This window comes from Xenopus laevis, chromosome 4S, assembly GCF_017654675.1.
Source record: "Xenopus laevis strain J_2021 chromosome 4S, Xenopus_laevis_v10.1, whole genome shotgun sequence".
Lineage (NCBI taxonomy): Eukaryota > Metazoa > Chordata > Amphibia > Anura > Pipidae > Xenopus > Xenopus laevis.
Window position 1 is genome coordinate 71,192,691 of NC_054378.1, and position 23,062 is coordinate 71,215,752.

Here is a 23,062-nt window from a genome sequence, read left to right on the forward strand (position 1 = left end):
TTGATTGCAAATGTTTGGAATTTAAATGTTGAAGATTTATCTGTTGAAAAAATCTCAGAAATTCAAATGAAAAGATATCTGCCAGCTAAAACTTTGCAAGCCTTTCTAGAAGTTAATGGGAGGTGTGTTTTCAACATCCATGCCATTTTATATTGCAAGCTTCTTTTAAACAGCTGAATTTGTAAAAATCAATGGTGAAATGCAATGTGATCATGTTTTTTTAATGCAACTAACTGCAACCGAGTTGGCCTCTGTGTTTTTGTGTGAGGTTTTGGATTTAAAATGCAATAAAAACTATGGGCCTATTTACTAGCATTCAAATTTTTTTTTACGAATCTCTAAAAATGTGTGTTTTTTCTGAATTCCTTTAAAACTCCAAATATTCAAGATTTATTAAGTGTAAAAATAATGGAAAACTTAAATACAATAATTTGCCATGTAAAAGTGGTCAAAGGCTCATGGAAGTCAATGAAAGTTGCTCTGATCCTATTGGACCATTTTTAATCAATTCTGACTTTTAGAGATTTTTGGGGGGGGGTTTTCACTAGTAATTGAACGAAAAACTAAAATTCTTTAGAGGTATTTGTATTTTTTTAAGATTGTTCAGTACTTTTTTTTTGTTAGTGCTTTTTAAATTCGGAAAATTGCATGGCATACATGGTTTTATCGAATGTGAGTTTATTTGTGGTTTCAAAAAGCTCTAAAATCACTAAAATGAGAATGTTGAAAAAGCTGGACCTAATTCCTAACCTGTTCTGAGAAGTAAAATCAAAGTATTTTTGAGCAATTTTTTACTGTGTTCATTTTGACTAATGGAAACAAGCTGTGAAAACTGAGAAACAGAGGTCTGGTCTGCTTTATGTAATGACTAATCCCATTGTTATCTTATGTTTTCTATGTATAGTTCCTCTGTATACCTCCCTTATTATCTTGCTGATTTGTGACTTTTCCTGCCAGGATTCAAAATGACTGTGTCCTACACGTTAAAAGTAGCCAATGCCAGCTTTGGGTGCTTCTTCAAGTTGCTCTTCAGGTGGAAAGGGAGTATCTATAAGTTGCTATACAAAGAATTTATTGTCTTTTGTTGTCTCTATGCCATGCTGAGTGTTACATACAGGTAAGCTGTTTATTTATTCTCTGAGTTAATAATATGCCATGGATTTTTTTAAGAAAGCTCAGACATTTTTAGGACACTTTTCTAGACATGTAAAATATATTGAAAAATGTATGTAATTAAATGTATTCCAGATTCCAGTGATCTTGAATTTTATTCTTCTTTCCTGAAATGATGAATAACCATTATGGCATAAATGTATATAAATGTATATAAGTAAAATGGAGGCCCTGTGTTTTGTTAAATTTTTTCCCCCAGGCCAGAGCATTTTTTGAAATTTTCTGAAAAGGAGCATCATGCCTAGAGAAAAAAATAAATGATTGTAATGACTGGGGGTGGTATAATTCAGGTCAAGGATTTAAAGCCAAAAATACAATTTTGCCTTATGAAAGACAAGACATAATTTCAGTGCCTTGTATGCTTCTTCACAGGGTAGCTGACTTTTATTGAAGGCACTTACATGTGAATGGTCTTGTGGTTACCCTTGTGGTGGCTACCCATTGGCTGGACTCCGTTCCAGCCAAAGTCTGCTACGTCCCAATAGAAAGTAGACTGACGGGAGCCTTTACAACCACGGGTGAAAATCAATGAAAAAACTTTATTACCAAGTAATCATTAAAAAACAAGAACAGGTATCACTTTAGAGACCTTTAACTAAACCATGCTGTGTCTAGTCACCACAGCATGGTTTAGTTAAAGGTCTAGATAAAGTTTTTTCATTGATTTTCACCCGTAGTTGTAAAGGCTCCCGTCAATCTACTTTCTATTGGGACGTAGCTGACTTTTATTACTTTGTTTTAATAGTTATAACCAGCAGTGCAAAGAAAAAAGCAAACACGGAAATACTGTTTTTAAAAAGAAAATATCTAGAAACCTCTGACTAGTACATATACCTTGTACAGATACTATATATTCCGCATTTGCCTTTTTGACCTTAAGATTCGCATTGTAAAAGACGACCAAAATATGTTTCATGTCAAGATTCATGATTATTTCGAATTCCTGCATTTTTATTCATAGGTTTATTCATAAAAGGAAAAGCAGAATATTAATTGTAGTTTTGCTTATAGGTGCCTATTAAATGAAAAGCAGAAGAGTGAGTTTGCGCAGCTGGCCCGATACTGTAACCAATACACAAACTTGATCCCTGTTTCATTTGTGCTGGGTTTCTATGTTACTCTGATTGTGAACCGTTGGTGGGCTCAGTACACAAATATTCCCCTCCCTGATCAGCTCATGTGCGTGGTCTCCAGCAATGTCCATGGTGGGGATGAAAGAGGGCGCATGCTGAGACGTACCATGATGAGATATGCTAATCTATCATCAGTTCTTATTCTGAGGTCCGTCAGTACGCGGGTGCTCAAGAGATTTCCAACCATGGAGCATATAGTTGAAGCAGGTAAAACACCCTTTATTCCTATATATATTATGGCTGCACCAAATCCAGGATTTGGTTTGGGAATACTAGCATGTGTTCAACTGAACCAAAATGTTATGTCATAAAAGGCACAAAGTTTGCCCAGGAGCAGTAACTAATAACAACCAGTCAGCAGGAAGCCCTTACTGGTCACCTGTTTAAAAGCAGCATCTTATTGGTTACTATGGGTTACTGCTCCTGTGCAAATGTGGAAGCTTATTTGCTAATTTTTGAGGTACAGAAAGAAAGAACGCCAGCACGAAGAAAAAAAAACTGCAACAAAACTCGTGTGACTTTTTTTCCCCGAATGCTAACGTAAGAAAAAAGGTGCAGAATATTCCAATGTTTTTTTCTCATAAAAAAGGTTGCACAGCAGCGAGAATCACATTGTTCTATTCATTTTTAATGAGGCTAAAAACTCAAATATTTTAATGAACCTGGGAAATAAATATATAATTAAAGCTGTTAGAGACAATTCCCATTGACTCCTATTGAACCTCTCCAGCTTTTACGTGCCAAGTTTTTTCTGGCAATTTTTCGTGATTTAATCGAAGTTCCAAAGAATATTCTTGAGTTGAATATATTTGCATATTTTGACCCTACCTGCTATAACACCAAAGAAAACCAGACCATCCACTGATGCAATTTAATCCATGTATTGGCTAACTGTGCAGCAGCCAGAAGGAAAGTCTAAATCATTGTGGGTGCCAAATATTATGCACACCTAGTGATACCCTGGGGTCTTGCTTTTGTTAGCAGAAATCTGCACCAGCCTGGGGTTCTTCTCAATAAGCACCGCGGAGCAATCTTTAAGGCACTGTGCATACAACTTGATTATATGTGATTATTTTTTAATGAAATGTACCACAGTTTGGTTCAGCATTAAACACGTGTAACTTTATGGCTAGCCTATTTCTAGTTTCTAAATGAAAATTATTCTAAATTAAAATGAACTGAAATTAAGCAAGAGAAAATATGACAGATTTATGTACCTTTACCATGACTTTAGTCAAGCAAAGTTGACATTGAATCAATCTGTTCCTCTCTAATGAACAACAAGGGCCTTTAATAAGACACCTCAATCATTCTATATTATTTTGGTTCTGTCTTTGTTTCTCCTTTCTGGCTTAGGTTTTATGACCCATGAGGAGCTAAAGAAATACGAGTGTCTCTTCTCAGATTATAACAAGTACTGGATCCCCTGTGTGTGGTTTACCAACCTGGCAGCCCAAGCTAGAAGAGATGGTCGAGTGAGGGATGATGTGGCACTGAAATTACTTATGGATGTATGTTATTATTCTTGTTAATGTAATTAATAACCTTTATATACAGCTGGCATGTTATATAACATTGTATATAGATTGCTTATTATTCGCATTGACTCCTTCCCAAAGCAACTTGCATCTAACATCCCTACTGTCACAGTCACACTGGGATCAGTTTAATCAGGATCCACATAGCATAGAGAGTTCAGTGTTCCCAGGGTCTCTATCTTTCTCTCCTTGCTGGCTCATTCTCCTCCATGTATACATATGCCATTGTCTCCAATTCTAAAGTAAGAGCCAGCGAGTTTAAATGGCCCAGGAGAAGACAAATAGGAAAAACTAAAATATAGTATTTTTCTATGCAGTGGTACACCCTTTGTCAGAGCATGACTTATAACCACCATGCCCACACTTTCATTTAAATTACAGGTATGGGGCCTGTTATCCAGAATTCTTGGGACATGGGGTTTGCCAGATAATGGATCTTTCCATAATTTGGATCTTCATACAGTATCTGAAGTCTACTAGAAATTCATGTAAACATTAAATAAACCCAATAGGCTGGTTTTACTTCTGATAAGCAATAATGATATATTAGTTTGAATCAATTGCAAAGTACTGATTTATTATTTCATAATAATAATAAAAACCAGGACGGCCTTTCTGTAATTTGGAGCTTTCTGGATAATGGTTATCTGGTTAAGGAGCCCATACTTGTAAAGGAATGTCATAAGTGACTCTCACAACACCAACATTTATCCAGGAGGTGGTTAATATTCCCTTTAAGACAATGTACAATATATTTACACCATGTGGGGTAACAGGAGGGTACTCACAAATGTTTGAAATTCAGACATTGCGTTAAGAAACAACTTTCTTTATAGTTCCAGGCTGCAGCTCCACCAAGATTATGGAACAGAAGTACTAATAGTGTCAAAACTTAATCCACACGTAATAATCCACAAGCAGCACCTTTAATGCCGACACCAAAGAGATACATTGAATAAGGAGATTTTAATGGCACAACTATGTGTATGTAACTTTTATGTACACATATTGTTTAGTAAAGGTTATTACATTAATAGCGCTTCTGTTTTATATTCTTGGTGGTGCTGCAACCTGGAACTAAAAGAATGTTATCACTTAAAATGATACTGACACTACAAATTTTCTTTTCAAAATATTAATGTACATTAAAAGTTACCTATAGGGCATGTTGATTGTTTTTTGCTGATAGTTCTGCTTGTTCTTACTTTAAGTTCCTAAACCTGACTGTTTTGCCAACCTGACTGTCCCATCTCAGTCTGTCAGTTAGAGTTTCTAATGCTAACAGACTCCTGCTGCACAAATATGGCAGCCTCCTCATAGAGGAACATGGGGGTAAGAAGGGAAATGTAAAAGCATCAGGCAAATCCTTTTAAGGCAAAATTAAAAATAGCATTTAAAGATAATGTCATCATGGATATAAAAAAAGTTATTTTCTGGTGTCAGTAGCTCTTCAAGGCAATCTGAGCATGAGCGAGCAGGGAGAGACTTAGGAAGTGATGTCACACCAAGCTAATATGGCAGCTGCTATCCTAAACAAACAGAGAGCTTCTAGAGCTGTTTACTGGGGTATGGTAAAGAATTCTACAGCATTAATATATATTGTTCTAGCTTGCATTATTCTGGTTAATCTATTGGTGATATACTTCCTTAGTAGCTTTCCTTCTCCTTTAAAGGAAATATTAACCACCTATATTTTTTTGTGGGTTGAAAGTGAAAACCCCATCCAAAAACAGGGAGAATAACCAATCTCCATATAGTATCTTTTGGGTTAGATTAACTTATGTAGTACATAGCATGAGATCTCTTATGTGATATAATTAAAGCTCTGAATTAAGGTAAGGCCATTTCCCGTAAAGTCCATTTAAAAAAAAAAAAAAGTTTTAAAATGCTCCCTTTTGTCTATAAAAATACGGCAATTGTACTTGAGCCTGGCTAAGATAGAATACATCAATATTGGCAGCAAAACAATCCTATTGGGTTTATTTAATGTGTAAATGTTTTAGTAGATTGAGGCATGGCGATTCATATTATGAGCATTCCAGATAATAGATAACTCATCAACATAGCAATATTTCTTACGCATATTTCTTGGTTGATCTCTTGATATTGCTCTTTATGTTTCAAAAGCTCAGTTGCAATTGTTTGGCAGACTCTTGATGTATTTAGCTCTGTCACCCATACTTGCAAAACTCTGATGAGCTTTGTCCCATCTATATATGGAAATTTATATTTACATTGTTTTTTAATGTTTAGGAAACACATGTTTCCAGCATTGTCTAAGCTGTACCTTCTCTAATTCAGGAACTAATTAATGATGTAACAAAGGCAAAACCATTCTGTGTAGAGTTGTAACACAATAGGTATTATTTGCAGTTCTAACATATTATAAGAAAGGAAAAGGCACATTACCCATTAATCTAACACTGGAAAAGGCCACCTTAAAGGAGAAATCAACCTGTTCTGAAAAAAACCCGTACCCCCCACCCCAGGTAGACCCCCCTCCCTCCTCCTCCCAGGTTAACTACCCACCCCAGGGAGATGCCCCATACTCCATACTTACCCATCGCCACAGATTCTTCCAGCGAAGTTCCACGCGTCCATCTTCTGCGTCCTCTGTAAGCTGACTGCGAGATTGGTATTTCTGCACATGCGCTGTTGGAACAGTTTGCGCAACTGTGCATGCGCTACATTGCATGGAAATTGCCAATCTCTCAGTGAGCTTAACGAGGATGCAGAAGATGGGGGGAGGAGGGAGGGGGTCTACCTGGGGTGGGGGTACGGGTTTTTTTCAGAACAGGTTGAATTCTCCTTTAAAGGAACAGTAGCATCAAAAAATGTAAGTGTCTTTGAGTAATTAAAATATAATGTACTGTTGTCCTGTACAAGTAAAAGTTGTGTGCTTGTTTTGGAATATATAATTAAGTTTATACAAACAAACTGCTGGGTTGCTGTGGGGACAGCCATTCAAAGCTGAAAAAGGCACATGATACATAGCAGATAAACAGTAGTAGTAGACAGTGCTTTTCTGTTATCTACTATGTGTCCTGTGCTTGAGTTATCTTCTTGGGGTTTTTTGTATGAAAAACTTGTGCTATGTGATATTTCTCTTGCAGGGCCATCGGTTTGTGGGACGGAAATAAATAATAATAATATAATAAAATATGACTGTTGTCTATTTCTAAATAGTGTGACAGTTTTATAAGACACCAGACCACCTTTCTGGTGTCTGCACAACTCTGTGTACATTTTATTAAGAGCTTCTTTGTTTCATCTCTTTGCAGGAGTTGAATAAGTACCGTGGAAAGTGCAGCATGCTCTTTCACTATGACTGGATCAGCGTCCCACTAGTATATACTCAGGTCAAGTCATTTTAACTTTATTTATATGTATAGCATTACGAGGATGGGAAGTTTGCTATATGTTCAGGATGCATATAAACTTACTTCTACAATGATTTGCAAAAAAATGTAGATGCACCTTTTGGCCTGCATTTATTCTACAGCATGCTTGAGTTCATTTTTATAGGCATGGGCATTGCATACAGCTATCAGGGTGATCTTTCTATGCTTTCACTATTAAATGTATTGTAATAAGGAAGCATTTATGCACGAAGCTGCCCTCAGGAATCACTGGGCCCCATACCACTTTTAGCAGGGTTTCCCCCGGAGCCTCAATTATAAAAGGAACAGTAACATCAAAAAATTAAAGTGTTTAAAAGCAATAAAAAAATAATGCAGCGTTGGCCTGCACTGGTAAAACTGGTATGTTTGCTTCTGAAACACTACTATTGTTTATATAAATAAGCTTCTGTGTAGCAATTGGAGCAACCAAGCTCTGTAGAACATAATAGTGTTATATGTTATCCATTAGTTAACCTGTGGCATATAGCCTTTTTTTCAATTTTCGCCATTGCTACACAGCAGCTTGTTTATATAAACTATAGTAGTGTTTCTGAATCAAACACACCAGTTTTAACAGTGCAGGGCAACACTACATGATATTTTCATTACTTTAAAACACTTTCATTTTTTGTTTTTACTGTTCCTTTAAGTCATGGGTTACATGTGTCCTGGGAAAACAGGGCCCCAATGATAAAAAGGCCTGTTTGACAGCAGAAGAAATAGTTTATGTAAATAGTGTTATTTTGGTTCAAGTCACTAGATGGTGCTGTTAGATAGGAGATACCCAAAGGAGGTTCTTCACTTTGAGAAAATGTCTCGGGAGAGGCTATATAAGGGAGAGATTAGTGTGCTTGGGAGCCTGAAGCTTGCCACCTCAGTTTGGTACCATTGGGAGTTGATGAAAAAACAAATTACACGTGTGGCCTAATAAGAGGAGTAAATGTGCTGCATTAAAAAGACTATTCTATAAGGGTGATTTACTATGATCACAGACAGGGCTGCCATCAAATCATGGGGCCCCGTACAACAAAAATGTCTAGGCCCCCATGGGTCCCGACCCCCCCCCCCCGCACCACAGTAAAAAAGCCACACAAAAATGGGCGCCAAAAAACCCATGGGTGGCCAGGGTCCCCCCCACAAGGTAAAAAAAAACATTGGTGGCCAGGTGGTCAGGGCCCCTCCCCCCTTACAAGTTAAAAAAAATTGGTGGCCAGGGGCCTATAGTGTATTAAAATAATACATTGGTGGCCAGGGGTTTGATAATATTTAAAAAAAAAACACATTGGTGTTCAGTGGAACTTACCTCAGGTTCTTCTTCCTTGTCCTTGGCGATGACCAATTCTTCTGCTCCTTTCATGGCTTTGGGTGTTTGGGACTTCAGGTCTTGAGGACTTTAGGTCTTCGGGTTTTTGGCGCTTCGGGACTTCGGGTTAAACTCACAAGGGGTTAAAGAGCAGCACAGCCAGGCCCCCTTTTAGGCGATGGCAGCTTGTTCAGCTCCTTTCGTGGCTTCGGATTTCGGGTCTTTAGGTTTTCGGCACTTAAGGTCTTCGGGTTTTTGGGACTTTGGGTTCAGCTCACGAGGGGGGCCTGACTAATTCAGAAAGAGCAACACAGCCCCCCCCCACACCTTAGGCCCTGGCCAACTGTACCCTCTGTGCCCCCCTGATGGCGGCCATTATCACAGACATTCAAAACATTAATATGGGCAGTACTGTATTCGGGGGGGGGGGCACAAGTGTCTGTCTGTGCTCCGCAACAGAGCAGGGTGCAAACAGCAAAAAAATTGTAAATTGCATTTTTTTTAATATATAAATTTATATTGTGAATAATGTACTCTCTATTATAAGGTTATTAGAAGTCACCAAGTAGTTCAGCCTCATGTTTACATAAAAGATCACAGTATTTATAGATGATATCTAATAGCATTACAATTTTATTAGGAAGATACATTAATTCCCAAGAAACATGACTTAGACGTTTAGTAAAGTAATGGCTATTTTGCACTATTTTATGAACGATAATGAATTTCATGCAAAACTCACAGCATCTTCACTTTTATATACAAACCCCAGTGCAACTGACTTCTTTTGTTCCCCCACAAGTTTCACTTCTTGCTCTGCACCTTCCTCTGCATCCCAATAATTGCCTATCTATCACCTTATCTGGATTTGTAAGTAGCCTCTGTAAGAACACCTTTATACCTGTGAACAAGTCTTCTACTTCCCCAGCACCAGCCCCCCATATACAGTAAATGTTATTTATATACAGTAGCATACTCCAAGCATGTGCAAATTTTAGCTTTGGATCCCAAATCTGCAAAGTAGCAGTGCTAACCACAAAGCTACTATGCTACACAACTCTTTTAGGGCTCTGACATACACATGGACATTCCCTCATACAACCCCCTGCAGTGGATTTTTTATGAGATCCACCACAAGGGAACACATGAGTTAAAGGAGCCAAAAAGAGGCTCTTCTGACTGGACCATATAGAACTGCCAAATGTAAGCGAGATACATGCTATCAGATTTGTACTTTAATTTCCATCTAAACTTTTGCTTGACATTTTTCTTCTGATTTGTCTCTGACACTACAGGTAGTTACCATTGCAGTTTATTCATTCTTTGGTGTTTGCATCATTGGAAGACAGTTTCTGGAGCCTGAATTTGGAGAAGAAAAACCAAATTTAGATTTGTACGTCCCTATCTTCACATTGCTGCAGTTCTTCTTTTATTCTGGTTGGTTGAAGGTTAGCATTACTTACTGTACATCTGTATACCATGGACTCAACTAACTAGTGAAACTAACTTGCTCTTAAGTTTTCAGTTCACATAAAAAATGTCTAATCCTCCAGCAAAATGTTCACCTGTTTCGTGCAAAATTCTGTGTAATAAAAACCCTGACAATTAGCCTGTCTTACTAGCGCAATTTAATTATTGGGCTAGGTATATCGCACCGGGGGGGGGGGGTACTGCAAATCTTCCCTTGTGATCAAAGACAGTTAGCTACACTAGATATGTCCACATTGTGTGACCTGAATACATTTGTGGCCCCAACTTTAAGTGCTTAAAAATGCTGCTGTGTTAGGATGTGACAAAAGTCTCTAGTTTCTCTTATAAATATAGTTCATGTCAGCCATAATGCTCCTTTATGACTGAAAGGAACAAGATTTAACCTTTAAAGAACTCTACTTATGCATGCGCCAAAGTCGCTTTATAAAAATATAAGAATACAATTTCACTAAAAATAATGCTATTTACTGCACATTACACAGAAATCAATTGTTAATAGAATTGTTAATAGAATCCGCATAATGATTATTCCAATCTAGTGTAAAGTTAAAATAGGTGGCCATGCTGTTGGCTGGCATTTGCTGCTGATCCAGCTACTATAGACCAAATCAGCAGTTTATTGGCCTGTTTATGACACCAACAGAGCAGCCTGCCAAACCATTATCTGGCCAGGTCTATTCCTACCTGATGAAATGTAATGACCCTATCAGATGAGAAACATATCTGGTTGTCGTACTTTCACTAATTCTATCACTTTGCACAAATTCCAGGTCGCCCAACAAATCATTAATCCTTTTGGAGAGGATGACGATGATTTTGAAACCAACAGATTAATAGACAGGAACTTGCAGGTAAGAAATCCCTGTAGCTCTCAAAGAGGATTTCCAAAATGTAATTATAAAGGATTTAAGGACCTCCTTATAGTAGGAGTACGTTCCTATTGGTCCATGAGGGGTTGTGGATGCTTATAGAGATCCTGATTCATGAGGCCACAACAGGAGCCCGAGATATAAAAGTAGACCAGACCTTATTGGAAGACTGGGGAACCCTATGAATGAGGGTTTGTTGTAAGTGATAGCTTAAGAACTGTCATAACATAGTTACATAGTTAAATAGTTAAATTGGGTTGAAAAAAGACAAAGTCCATCAAGTTCAACCCCTCCAAATGAAAACCCAGCATCCATACACACACCCCTCCCTACTTTTAATTAAAATTCTATATACCCATACCTATATTAACTATAGAGTTTAGTATCACAATAGCCTTTAATATTATGTCTGTCCAAAAAATCATCCAAGCCATTCTTAAAGGCATTAACTGAATCAGCCATCACAACATCACCCGGCAGTGCATTCCACAACCTCACTGTCCTGACTGTGAAGAACCCCCTACGTTGCTTCAAATGAAAGTTCTTTTCTTCTAGTCTAAAGGGGTGGCCTCTGGTACGGTGATCCACTTTATGGGTAAAAAGGTCCCCTGCCATTTGTCTATAATGTCCTCTAATGTACTTGTAAAGTGTAATCATGTCCCCTCGCAAGCGCCTTTTTTCCAGAGAAAACAACCCCAACCTTGACAGTCTACCCTCATAATTTAAGTCTTCCGTCCCTCTAACCAATTTAGTTGCACGTCTCTGCACTCTCTCCAGCTCATTTATATCCCTCTTAAGGACTGGAGTCCAAAACTGAACTGCATACTCCAGATGAGGCCTTACCAGGGACCTATAAAGAGGCATAATTATGTTTTCATCCCTTGAGTTAATGCCCTTTTTTATGCAAGACAGAACTTTATTTGCTTTAGTAGCCACAGAATGACACTGCCCAGAATTAGACAACGTGTTATCTACAAAGACCCCTAGATCCTTTTCATTTAAGGAAACTCCCAACACATTGCCATTTAGTGTATAACTTGCATTTATATTATTTTTGCCAAAGTGCATAACCTTGCATTTATTAACATTGAACCTCATTTTCCAGTTTGCTGCCCAGTTTTCCAGTTTAGACAGATCACTTTGCAAAGTGGCAGCATCCTGCATGGAACCTATAGTTCTGCACAATTTAGTATCATCTGCAAAAATAGAAACAGTACTTTCAATGCCCACCTCCAGGTCATTAATAAACAAGTTGAAAAGCAAGGGACCTAGTACAGAGCCCTGTGGTACTCCACTAACAACACTGGTCCAATTAGAAAATGTTCCATTTACCACCACTCTTTGTAGTCTATCTTTTAGCCAGTTCGCTATCCAGGTACAAATACTATGTTCCAGGCCAACATTCCTTAATTTAACCAGTAACCTTTTGTGTGGCACTGTATCAAATGTTCTGTAACATGCTCTAGGCTAGGGTGTGAAATAGGATTAGCTAATTAAAGTGCTTTGTGCTCCAACAAGCAGATTGTAGTGTGGGTTAGGTCACTGTCTAAATTTATTGGATGCAGTCACAAACATCCTGGGTTGTGGGGAGCAGACACCTGTTAGTGTATGAGATAACTATATGTTTAGCAACTACTGTGATGACATGTGGATGATCTGTTATTAATGTAAAGTGTACAAACTGAAGTACCTTATTTTCTTCCTTTTGTTTTTTTAATAATTATGCTGTTTTTGTTCAAGAGCCACTGGTGCCCAAAATGTCTTTTCACAGTATAAGTGGAGTTGTAGTTCAGCATGGGGACTTAAAAATACATTGGCTAAACTATTCCTGTAAGGGGCCATCTGAGAGACAGTATTACAGTATGTATCTACCTGGAAGTCGCAATGTAAATATACCTCCATTTCTATAGTCACACATACATTTATTCACAAAGGCTTGTGAAAAATACCAAAAGAAACCTCACCAACACCCTGAACACCTTGAATAAGCAAATCTAAAATTTAAAAATAATTAGTCTGGAAACTGCTTTTTTAAACAACACGGGGTGAATTTACAACGTAAAGACACATAAAAGAATCTATGTATTAAATAATCTTGTCCAAAGTAACTCTTGCAGAAAAATAAAAATGAACATTAGCTTTGTCTCTTTGAATCTCTAAGAAACATTCTACGTAGAATCATTTTAAAGTTCTGTACTGTTTCTGGAGTTTTCAGGGTAATCTTCAGTACTGTCTGTTCCTTTAAGGAATTTGTTTGTCTTCATGCAGTTTCTTGTCCGAGTAGGTTATTTTGAAAAACAGTTAGCTTATACATTGTCTAAGCAAATAATGTGTATGACCTGTACATTCAGACAATGGGTGTAGCTTACACAATATATATGTAGAAAATAATGTACCCCCTTTAATCTATTATAAGTCATGCGGAGTCCCATAACATATAAAAACACAGGGCCAAAGATAGAATGTGCTATACTTTTTGTTGATATATAGATATATATATACACATATATATATATATATATATATATATATATATATATACACAGTATAAAAGTCTTGTATATACTGTATGAACATTATTCCTTGCCTATCACTTATCCCAAAATAATTTTCTTTAATAGGTCTCCTTGCTATCTGTAGATGACATGTATCAGAATCTTCCCCCCTTAGAAAAGGACAGATACTGGGATGATCAGACTGCAGCTCCCCCCTACACCTTGGCAACTGCAGCTGAAACTCTGAAACCATCATTCATGGGATCTGCTTTCGACATGCGGTAAGAAAATTCTTGATTTCTGCTCATTAAGGAACATTATTCATATTAAAACATAAATAATTATCTGAAAGCATACTGGTCATGTCTCACGCTGCTAATTGATAATAACTTTATTATACTTCATAACCTTTGCGAGCCAAGCACATTACTTCACTACAGACAAGTCCAAACACACTCTTGCCTTCAGTGGCTACTGAAATTTGTTCTTTAAACGTATTATTCAACAGTAGGTCCTTGCAACAAAAGTAAGGTAATCCATTTAGATTCCATTTACAGAAAGAAGTGGGAAGATCTGTAATCCTCCTGGTGAAGCAGTAGTTGTATTGGCACATATATTAGATCCAAGAAGAGGTTGTAATCTCTAATGTTTACTGCTGGCTATATTAACCCTTTACATGCCTCAGAATGAAGAAACCATGTTCTGTGGATAAAAGTACCAAAGTGTCACAGAACATAGATTCTGCAGCACATCCGAGCAGGGGTGCGGCTTTTAAAGCCGCGGCCTCCATTCCCACACGCTCAGAAGCCCCTAGGCAAAGATCTGAGCGGTCAGAAAAGGGCCCCCAGCAGCACAATCGCCCTAGGGCCCCAGATGCACATGCAGACATGTGCATCTGCTGCAATAACTTCTGCCCCACCCCCAGCCTGGATCTTTGTGGTACAACTTCCTGCAGCGCTTCCAGCCAGTCCAACATCTCAGAGGACAGACCTGTTGCCTGCGACCCCATGTTAAGTGTTAACACACTTTTTTTACACTATTACACACACTCACATACATTTTTTGGGGAATCAGGGGAGTTTCACAACACATACTTGTATACACACACACATGCACACAACACATTTTGCCAAGTGTGCACACACATTTACAGAAATTTGAAGCTTTTTTTTCTAACTGCATCATGTGTTGTTTTGTCTGAAAATAATTTTTTATTGCCATTAGAGTATTTGCTAACCACACTGCGCAATACCTTTTGTGTTATTTCAGCGATTATATTAAATTTTCTGAGATTTTGTTGCATTTTTAGCCGTTATTGCATTTTGGACATCTTATTGTTTTGTTTGATTGTTTCTGTCCGTAAAATGTATTTGGCCAAGTTAAAATTCATCCAAACGATGTTTCTGACTGTTGACTACACAAAAGGAATTGACTTTAGTGGTTTTATTGAATTCTAGCAGTTTTATTGCATTCCGCATTATTCTTTGATACTTGATTTTGTTCATGGAAATTTTGTCTGCTGTATATCCATTTGGTGGTCTCTGTATACCGCGTAGTTTGGCAAATCTTTTCATATCAAGCATCAAACTGTTCAGTAGACCCCTGGCGTTCATATTTAGGATGCCTTTTGCTGGTACATTATGAAATGTGGGGTATATAATTCTCTAAAATGCAAGCTTTGTGACAATTTCCAGAAATTTCATAAAAAGTGTTATGTTTAGCATTGCTTTGCAGTTTGGTAGTTTGCAGTAGAAAGACATCTACGCATTTTAGATTCGTCAGAATGTGTACTTTCAGAAAATACATGGATATCTGGTATTGGCACAATTGAGAGACACAAGGCTTTCCATATCATTTGGATATACATGCATAAAATGAAACATTTTTCTGGTATAAATTCATATATTATGAAAAAAAAAAAAAAAAAAAAAATATATATATATATATATATATATAGGTATTTAGCGCTATTAATCTTTTTGCAGGAGTAGAAATACACAAAAACTTATGTAGATTTAGAAAGCTCAGGTTCTACCAAAAAAAAAAAAAAAAAAAACATTGCATAGTTTTCCTTGCTAAACTAAAGGTTTCCCCTCAGAAAATGCCCCTAAATTGGGAGATCACAAAATGTTCCTAAAACATCTGGATGCAAATGAAATTTGAAATCCTGCTTGGTTAACCCTTTAAATGCCACAGATCGTAGAATCTACGTTCTGTGGCAAAGGTACTTGAAATGCCACAGAACGTAGATTCTACGTTCTGCAGCACTTCCGGGTTCAGAAGCGGAGGAGCGGCTGTTAGAGCCGCTCGCTCCGTTCCTGCTCGATCCCCTGCCCCTAGGCAACGAGCAGAGCAGGGGATCGAGTGGCCCCTGGGGCGCGATCGCCCAGGGGCCCAAAAACAGCAGCAGGCACGTGTTACTTACGTGTCCTGCTGCTGCAGCCTGCACCGGATCGTCGATCTCCGCCCCCACAGCACACAGACAGGAACCACGAGGCAGATGTCTTCCAGGGGCTCTTCCTGATCGCCTGCAACTGTCTTCAGCGATTTTTTCAGGTTAGTGCAACAATTACACACACAAACACACCAACACACACTTATTACAGTAATACACACTTAGATTCACACTTACACACACTTACACATACATTTTTGGGGATTGGGGGGGTCACTTACACTCACTGCACTTACACACATGTGCACACGCACACAAGCACACATAACATGTAATTTACCATTTGTACACACGCACACGCACATACATGGCATTGTGGCTTTTTTTTTTTTTTCTTATCGCATCGTCTCTTTTTTTGGCTGAAAAAAATGTTTTATTGCCATTACGAATAGCGTATTCGCTAACCGTACTGTGCAATACCTTTTGTATGTTATTTCGGTGATTATATTGCAGTTTTGGGTATTTTGGTGCATTTTTAGCCATTTTATTGAATTTTTAGCCATTTTATTGCATTTTCAGCTCTGCATATGTTGTGTTCACTTGTTTCTAGCCGTAGAACCTGTTTGGCCCAGCTAAAATATTCAAACTGTGATTCTGACGGCCGATAACACTAGTCTGGAAAAAAAAACATTGATTTTTGTGGTTTTATTGGATTTTTTTGCATTTCACTCTTTACTGCCTTATTTTGTTTTGCCTTGTAAATTTTATATACTATATATCCATTTGGGGGTCTCTGTGCACCACATAGTTTGGTATATCTATGCATATTGGGCATCAAAGTGTTCAGTAGACACCAGGTGTTCATATTTAGGATGTTTTATGCTGATACGTTACGAAATGTGGGGCATATAATGGGGTAAAAGTCAAGCTTTCTGCCAATTTTCAGAAATTTGATAAAAACCGTTATGTTCAGGATTGCTTTGCAGTTTGGCAGTTTGCAGTAGAAACACATATTTACCCATATTGGATTCGTCAGAATGTGTACTTTCTGAAAATATATGGTTTTCTGGGGTCTCTGTACTGTTAGGGGGGTCTAATGTCGCATAATACACACACCAGGTGCTTATATTGCAGCAGCCAGCGCGTCAGCCGTGAAAATGTATATACACTATTGTCATTTGGTGGTCTCTGTGCGCCACATAGTTTGGTATATCTATGCATATTGGGCATCAAAGTGTTCAGTAGACCCTTGGCGTTCATATTTAGGATGTTTTATGCTGATACGTTACGAAATGTGGGGCATATAATGGGGTAAAATTCAATCTTTCTGACGATTTTCAGAAATTTGATAAAAACCGTTATGTTCAGCATTGCTTTGCAGTTTGGCAGTTTGCAGTAGAAACACATATTTACCCATATTGGATTCGTCAGAATGTGTACTTTCTGAAAATATATGGTTTTCTGGGGTCTCTGTACTGTTAGGGGGGTCTAATGTCGCATAATACACACACCAGGTGCTTATATTGCAGCAGCCAGCGCGTCAGCCGTGAAAATGTATATACACTATTGTCATTTGGTGGTCTCTGTGCGCCACATAGTTTGGTATATCTATGCGTATTGGGCATCAAAGTGTTCAGTAGACCCTTGGCGTTCATATTTAGGATGTTTTATGCTGATACGTTACGAAATGTGGGGCATATAATGGGGTAAAATTCAAGCTTTGTGACAATTTTCAGAAATTTGATAAAAACCGTTATGTTCAGCATTGCTTTGCAGTTTGGCAGTTTGCAGTAGAAACACTTATTTACCCATATTGGATTCGTCCGAATGTGTACTTTCTGAAAATATATGGTTTTCTGGGGTCTCTGTACTGTTAGGTGGTCTAATGTCGCATAATACACACACCGGGTGGTTATATTGCAGCAGCCAGCGCGTCAGCCGTGAAAATGTCTATACATATTGTCATTTGGGGGTCTCTGTGCGCCACATAGTTTGGTATATCTATGCACATTGGGCATCAAACTGTTTAGTAGACCCCTATGTTTATTTTTAGGATGCTTTATGCTGGTAATGATACATGGACAATACGATGCTGGAAAGTTGAAGCTTTGAGGCAATTTCCAGATATTTCACCCAAACCGCCAAATTTGGCAAAGCCTTGCGACTCAGTAGTTTGGAGCAGAAAGGCATGGGTACCCATTTTAGATTCTGTAGAATGTGTACTTTCCAAAAATATATGGGGTTGGGGGGTAAACATATATTTCTGTGTTTTTACCCCACAAAAATGCAGTCAATGTGTTGATTTTTCATTAGCTGAAGTTACCCACGGGACTGTTTGTATGCGCTAACTTCATTTTGGGGCCTCTAAATGCCAGATACTTTGGTAAACTTATGAACAATGGCCACCAAAATGTTCAGAGGAACCCTGGCAATAATATTTAGGGTGCTTTTTCTTAGTACGCAATGACACATGGGTGATATGGTGCTGGGAAGTTGAAGCTTTGAGGCAATTTTCAGATATTTCACCAAAACCGACAACTTTGGGAAAGCCTTGCGACTCAGTAGTTTGGAGCAATAAGACATGGGTACCCATTTTAGATTCTGTAGAATGTGTACTTTCCAAAAATGTATGGGTTTGGGGGGTAAACATATATTTCTGTGTTTTTACCCCACAAAAATGCAGTCAATGTGTTGATTTTTCATTAGCTGAAGTTACCCACGGGACTGTTTGTATGCGCTAACTTCATTTTGGGGCCTCTAAATGCCAGATACTTTGGTAAACTTATGAACAATGGCCACCAAAATGTTCAGAGGAACCCTGGCAATCATATTTAGGGTGCTTTTTCTTAGTACGTAATGACACATGGGTGATATGGTGCTGGGAAGTTGAAGCTTTGAGGCAATTTTCAGATATTTCACCAAAACCGACAACTTTGGGAAAGCCTTGCGACTCAGTAGTTTGGAGCAGAAAGGCATGGGTACCCATTTTAGATTCAGTAGAATGTGTACTTTCCAAAAATATATGGTTTTGGGGGGTAAACATATATTTCTGTGTTTTTACCCCACAAAAATGCAGTCAATGTGTTGATTTTTCATTAGATGAAGTTACCCACAAGACTATTTGTATGCGCTAACTTCATTTTGGGGCCTCTAAATGCCAGATACTTTGGTAAACCTATGAACAATGGCCACCAAACTGTTTGGAGGAACCCTGGCAATCATATTTAGGATGCTTTTTCTTGGTGCGTAACGATACATGGGTGATATGGTGCTGAGAAGTTGAAGCTTTGAGGCAATTTTCAGATATTTCACCAAAACCGACAATTGTGGGAAAGCCTTGCGACTCAGTAGTTTGGAGCAGAAAGGCATGGGTACCCATTTTAGATTCAGTAGAATGTGTACTTTCCAAAAATATATGGGTTTTGGGGGTAAACATATATTTCTGTGTTTTTACCCCACAAAAATGCAGTCAATATGTTGATCTTTCATTTGCTGAAGTTACCCATGGGACTGTTTGTATGCGCTAACTTCATTTTGGGGCCTCTAAATGCCAGATACTTTGGTAAACTTATGAACAATGACTACTAAAATGTTCAGAGGAACCCTGGCAATCATATTTAGGGTGCTTTTTCTTAGTACGTAATGATACATGGGCGATATGGTGCTGGGAAGCTGAAGGTTTGAGGCAATTTTCAGATATTTCACCAAAACCGACAATTTTGGGAAAGCCTTGCGACTCAGTAGTTTGGAGCAGAAAGGCATGGGTACCCATTTTAGCTTCAGTAGAATGTGTACTTTCCAAAAATATATGGGTTTTGGGGGGTAAACTTATATTTCTGTGTTTTTACCCCACAAAAAATGCAGTCAATGTGTTGATTTCTCAGTAGCTGAAGTAAAGTCCTGAACAATTTGGATGTGCTAACTTCATATTGGTGTCTCTAAATGCCAGATACTTTGGTAAACCTATGCATAATGGGTATCAAACTGTTCAGTGGACCCCTGGCAATCATATTTCAGGTGCTTTTTCTTGGTACCTAATATAGTTTGGGATATGCGGAGCAGCAAAATAAAACCTTTGAAATGATTTTTCAGAATTTTGAATTTTTTGTTGAAAAACCGCTATGTTCAGACAAGCTTTTATGTTTGGTAGTTGGGAGTAGAGAGACATAGTTACCCATTTTGTAATCGGCAGAATGTGTACTTTTCAAAAATGTATGGTTTTCTGGGGTAAACCTACGGTTTCAGGATTTTTTGCCTTGGAATCTAAAGCATGCCGTTTTCTGCCTTAGTGCTTTCAAAATTCGTTAATATACTGCAGGGAGTTTTTGAGGTACAGAAGTCCTAAATCTCCCTAAAACTATACATATCTGGTATTGGCACGTTCGAGAGACATAAGGCTTTCCAAATCAGTTGGATTTTCCTCCGTAAAATGAAATATTTTTCTGGTATAAATTGATATACGATGAAAAATGGTAATTTTTCTTTTTTTTGGTATTTAGCACTATAAATTTAGATTTAGAAAGCTCAGTTTCTACCGAAAAAAACAATGTATAGTTTTCCTAGGTAAACTATAGGTTTCCCCTCAGAAAATGCCCCTAAAGTGAGAGAGCACAAAATGTTTCAAAAACGGCTGGCATTTCGCGTAACCAAAATGTGAAATTCTGCTGGCACTTAAAAGGTTAAGGATGCTTTGTCATTGTATACATAAATATTTTATAAAAACAAACAATTTCTGCAATGCTTTGCATCCTGGAAATTTGACATATAAAGACATGCTTATTTTGTATTTGCCAAAATGCATAGTTTTAAAATTATATGGTTTACCGGAGTCTTATTAGAGGTTTTTAATACGCAAGCAGGGTACTGGTTTATCAGCATATTGGCCATCAAACTGTTCATAAACCATAAATTAATAGAATGTATAATAAAATGTAGATTCAGAGGTGCTTTTACTTTTCAAAAAATAAACCTGTTTTTGTGTAATTATTTTTCAGTTTTGTAGTCGATTCAGATCAGAGCCAACAAGTGGCTGCTACCCCCAATATGAGAAGGGCTCAGACTCCAATGCTAAGCCGGTTCCTCTCCTCCGCCCCATCACCTGCTGTAAGCTTGAAGAACTTTATGGGTCGTGGGGCGCGAGGTCACAATCTGGTACGATTCAGAGGAGATGGCTACCCCTCTCCTTATCCCAACTCCCGCAACAGTGATCTGGAACATGATTCTGTGGGTCGCATTGATGAGGAAGAAACAACAGAGGATGAAAAGGAAAGCCGGGCAAGCGAACCTCCTACTCCAAAGGTAACACTGAGGGTACCTCGCAGGCTAGAGGCCTCGGAGAAACAGAAAAAGAGGGAGCAGCCCAAACCTCCTCTGGTAATTATAGTTGACGAGCCATCAGATGAGAGCCTAGATACAGAGCCATCTGAGTGCTAACTTTGACAGTTGCATGGGACGGAAGAGCAGTTTGTAAAAGAGCATCAGTGAAGAATAAAACATATTTACATATACGTGTTCAGGTCTGTGACTGAAAATAAAAGTGGATGTTCCTAGTCCAGGAACAAAAAACCAAGAGCAATTTTTATATTCACCTATTCCAACAAATGTTCTGATGCAGATTTAGCAACTGATCGATTTGTATTGCAATGTATACCATGTGGGAGGTTTCTGGTACAGTATTTTGATCACGGCTTCCTTGTGTTGATAAAAACAACTAATGTGCAGTGGTTCTAATTTTAGGACCAAAACCAAAGGCCTATAAACTGAGCAGGGTTTTATGCATTTTTATGTACCAAAGGCAGGGCTATGCCACCAGCTTAAAAAAAAGTTTACTGGCTGAGCTAGAGTATTTTTAAGGACAAACAATTTGTGTTAAATCAATTCATCCAGCATACATTTTATTTGCAACAAAAAGTTAATTTATATGAAAAACTAGTTTATCTTCGTGGGAAACCACTGAATTTTATATACTTATCTGCTATCACCTATGGAAACATGTCCATTTATCTTATTCAACATGAACATGCCTACACAGAAACTTGTCTATATAAACAACATTAGTGATCCTGAAGTAAACCAACTCTAAACAATTTTTTGGTGTTTCTGGCCCTTGAAGAGGGCATGTAATTATAGTATGCAGTGTTGTCACTGATGGACATGATCAACAAAAGAGCAATCATTTTCTAGAAATGTTCCCCAAACTTTTACCCCAAAGACAACACACCCTAGGCAGGTGCTTCTGCCTACACTAGTTGTGGTCTTGAGATGCACAAATTTAAATGTGGGTAGATTAGAATGTTCATGGATTCCCTTAGAACAGTGGTCCCAAACCAGCAGCTCGTGAGCAACATGTTGCTCTCCAACCCCTTGGATGTTGCTCCCAGTGGCCTCAAAGCAGGAGCTTATTTTTGAATTCTAGGCTTGGAGACAAGTTTTGGATGCATAAAAACTAGGTGCACTGCCAAACAGTCTCTTTGTAGGTTGACAATCCGCATAGGGGCAACCAAATGGCCAATCACAGCACTTATTTGGCACCCCAAGAACATTTTTCATGGTAGTGTTGCTCCCCAACTCCTTTTACTTCTGAATGTTGCTCGCAGGTTCAAAAGGTTGGGGATCCCTGCCTTAGAACGTGAAGCCATAGCATACTCTATACACAAGACATTTACCTCTATATTTAAAGGGTTGGTTCACCTTTAAGTAAACTTTTTAAGTAGGTTATATTATGGCGAGTTTCAAGCAACTTTTCAATTAGTCTATTTCAGTTTTTTTTATTTTTTTCAGATTTTTCTTTGTTCTTTCCTGCTTGCAAATGGGGGTCACTGACCCCATCTAAAAAACAAGTGCTCTGTAATGTATTGATATTGCTACTTATTACTCGTCTTTCTATTCAAGTGACTCTCCTACTAATATTCCAGTCTCTTATTCAAATCAATGCATGGTTGGTAAGGTAATTTGGACCGGAGCAACCAGATTGCTGATATAGCAAACAGGAGAGCTGCTGCATAAAAAGCTAAAGATTTCAAAATAAAAATAATTTGCAAATAGCCTCAGACTATCACTATCTACATCATACTTAACGTTAACTCAAACAACTCCTTTAAACATCTGGATAGAAGTCACTGAACCATTTATGTAAAGCACTTCATATGAGGGTATCATTAATTACTGCATCTTTGCATTAAACCATATCAATGAAAAATGCCACTGTATACGGAGATTTTATGCAGATGCTGTATGCATAGATTCTATGTAGTCTCATTCATTC

At 38.0% G+C, this 23,062-nt stretch overlaps 1 protein-coding gene across 1 annotated transcript; it reads left to right on the forward strand.

Moving 5' to 3' along the window:
- Window positions 1–959: 959 nt before the first annotated feature.
- Window positions 960–21,367, forward strand: best4.S (bestrophin 4 S homeolog). The gene is made up of 8 exons (XM_018260845.2): window positions 960–1,117; window positions 2,185–2,513; window positions 3,663–3,817; window positions 7,126–7,203; window positions 9,844–9,996; window positions 10,810–10,890; window positions 13,530–13,684; window positions 20,793–21,367. Exons 1-8 carry the CDS (start codon window positions 966–968, stop codon window positions 21,229–21,231), a joined length of 1,542 nt encoding a protein of 513 aa, XP_018116334.2. The 5' UTR covers window positions 960–965; the 3' UTR covers window positions 21,232–21,367.
- The last annotated feature ends 1,695 nt before the right edge of the window (window positions 21,368–23,062 follow it).

Bases quoted from the DNA above. Each gene is read 5' to 3' on its own strand.
- best4.S (XM_018260845.2), top strand. From the start codon at position 966: ATGACTGTGTCCTACACGTTAAAAGTAGCCAATGCCAGCTTTGGGTGC. The intron at 3,818-7,125 runs GTATGTTATTAT...ATCTCTTTGCAG, and splicing joins CACTGAAATTACTTATGGAT to GAGTTGAATAAGTACCGTGG. The intron at 7,204-9,843 runs GTCAAGTCATTT...CTGACACTACAG, and splicing joins TCCCACTAGTATATACTCAG to GTAGTTACCATTGCAGTTTA.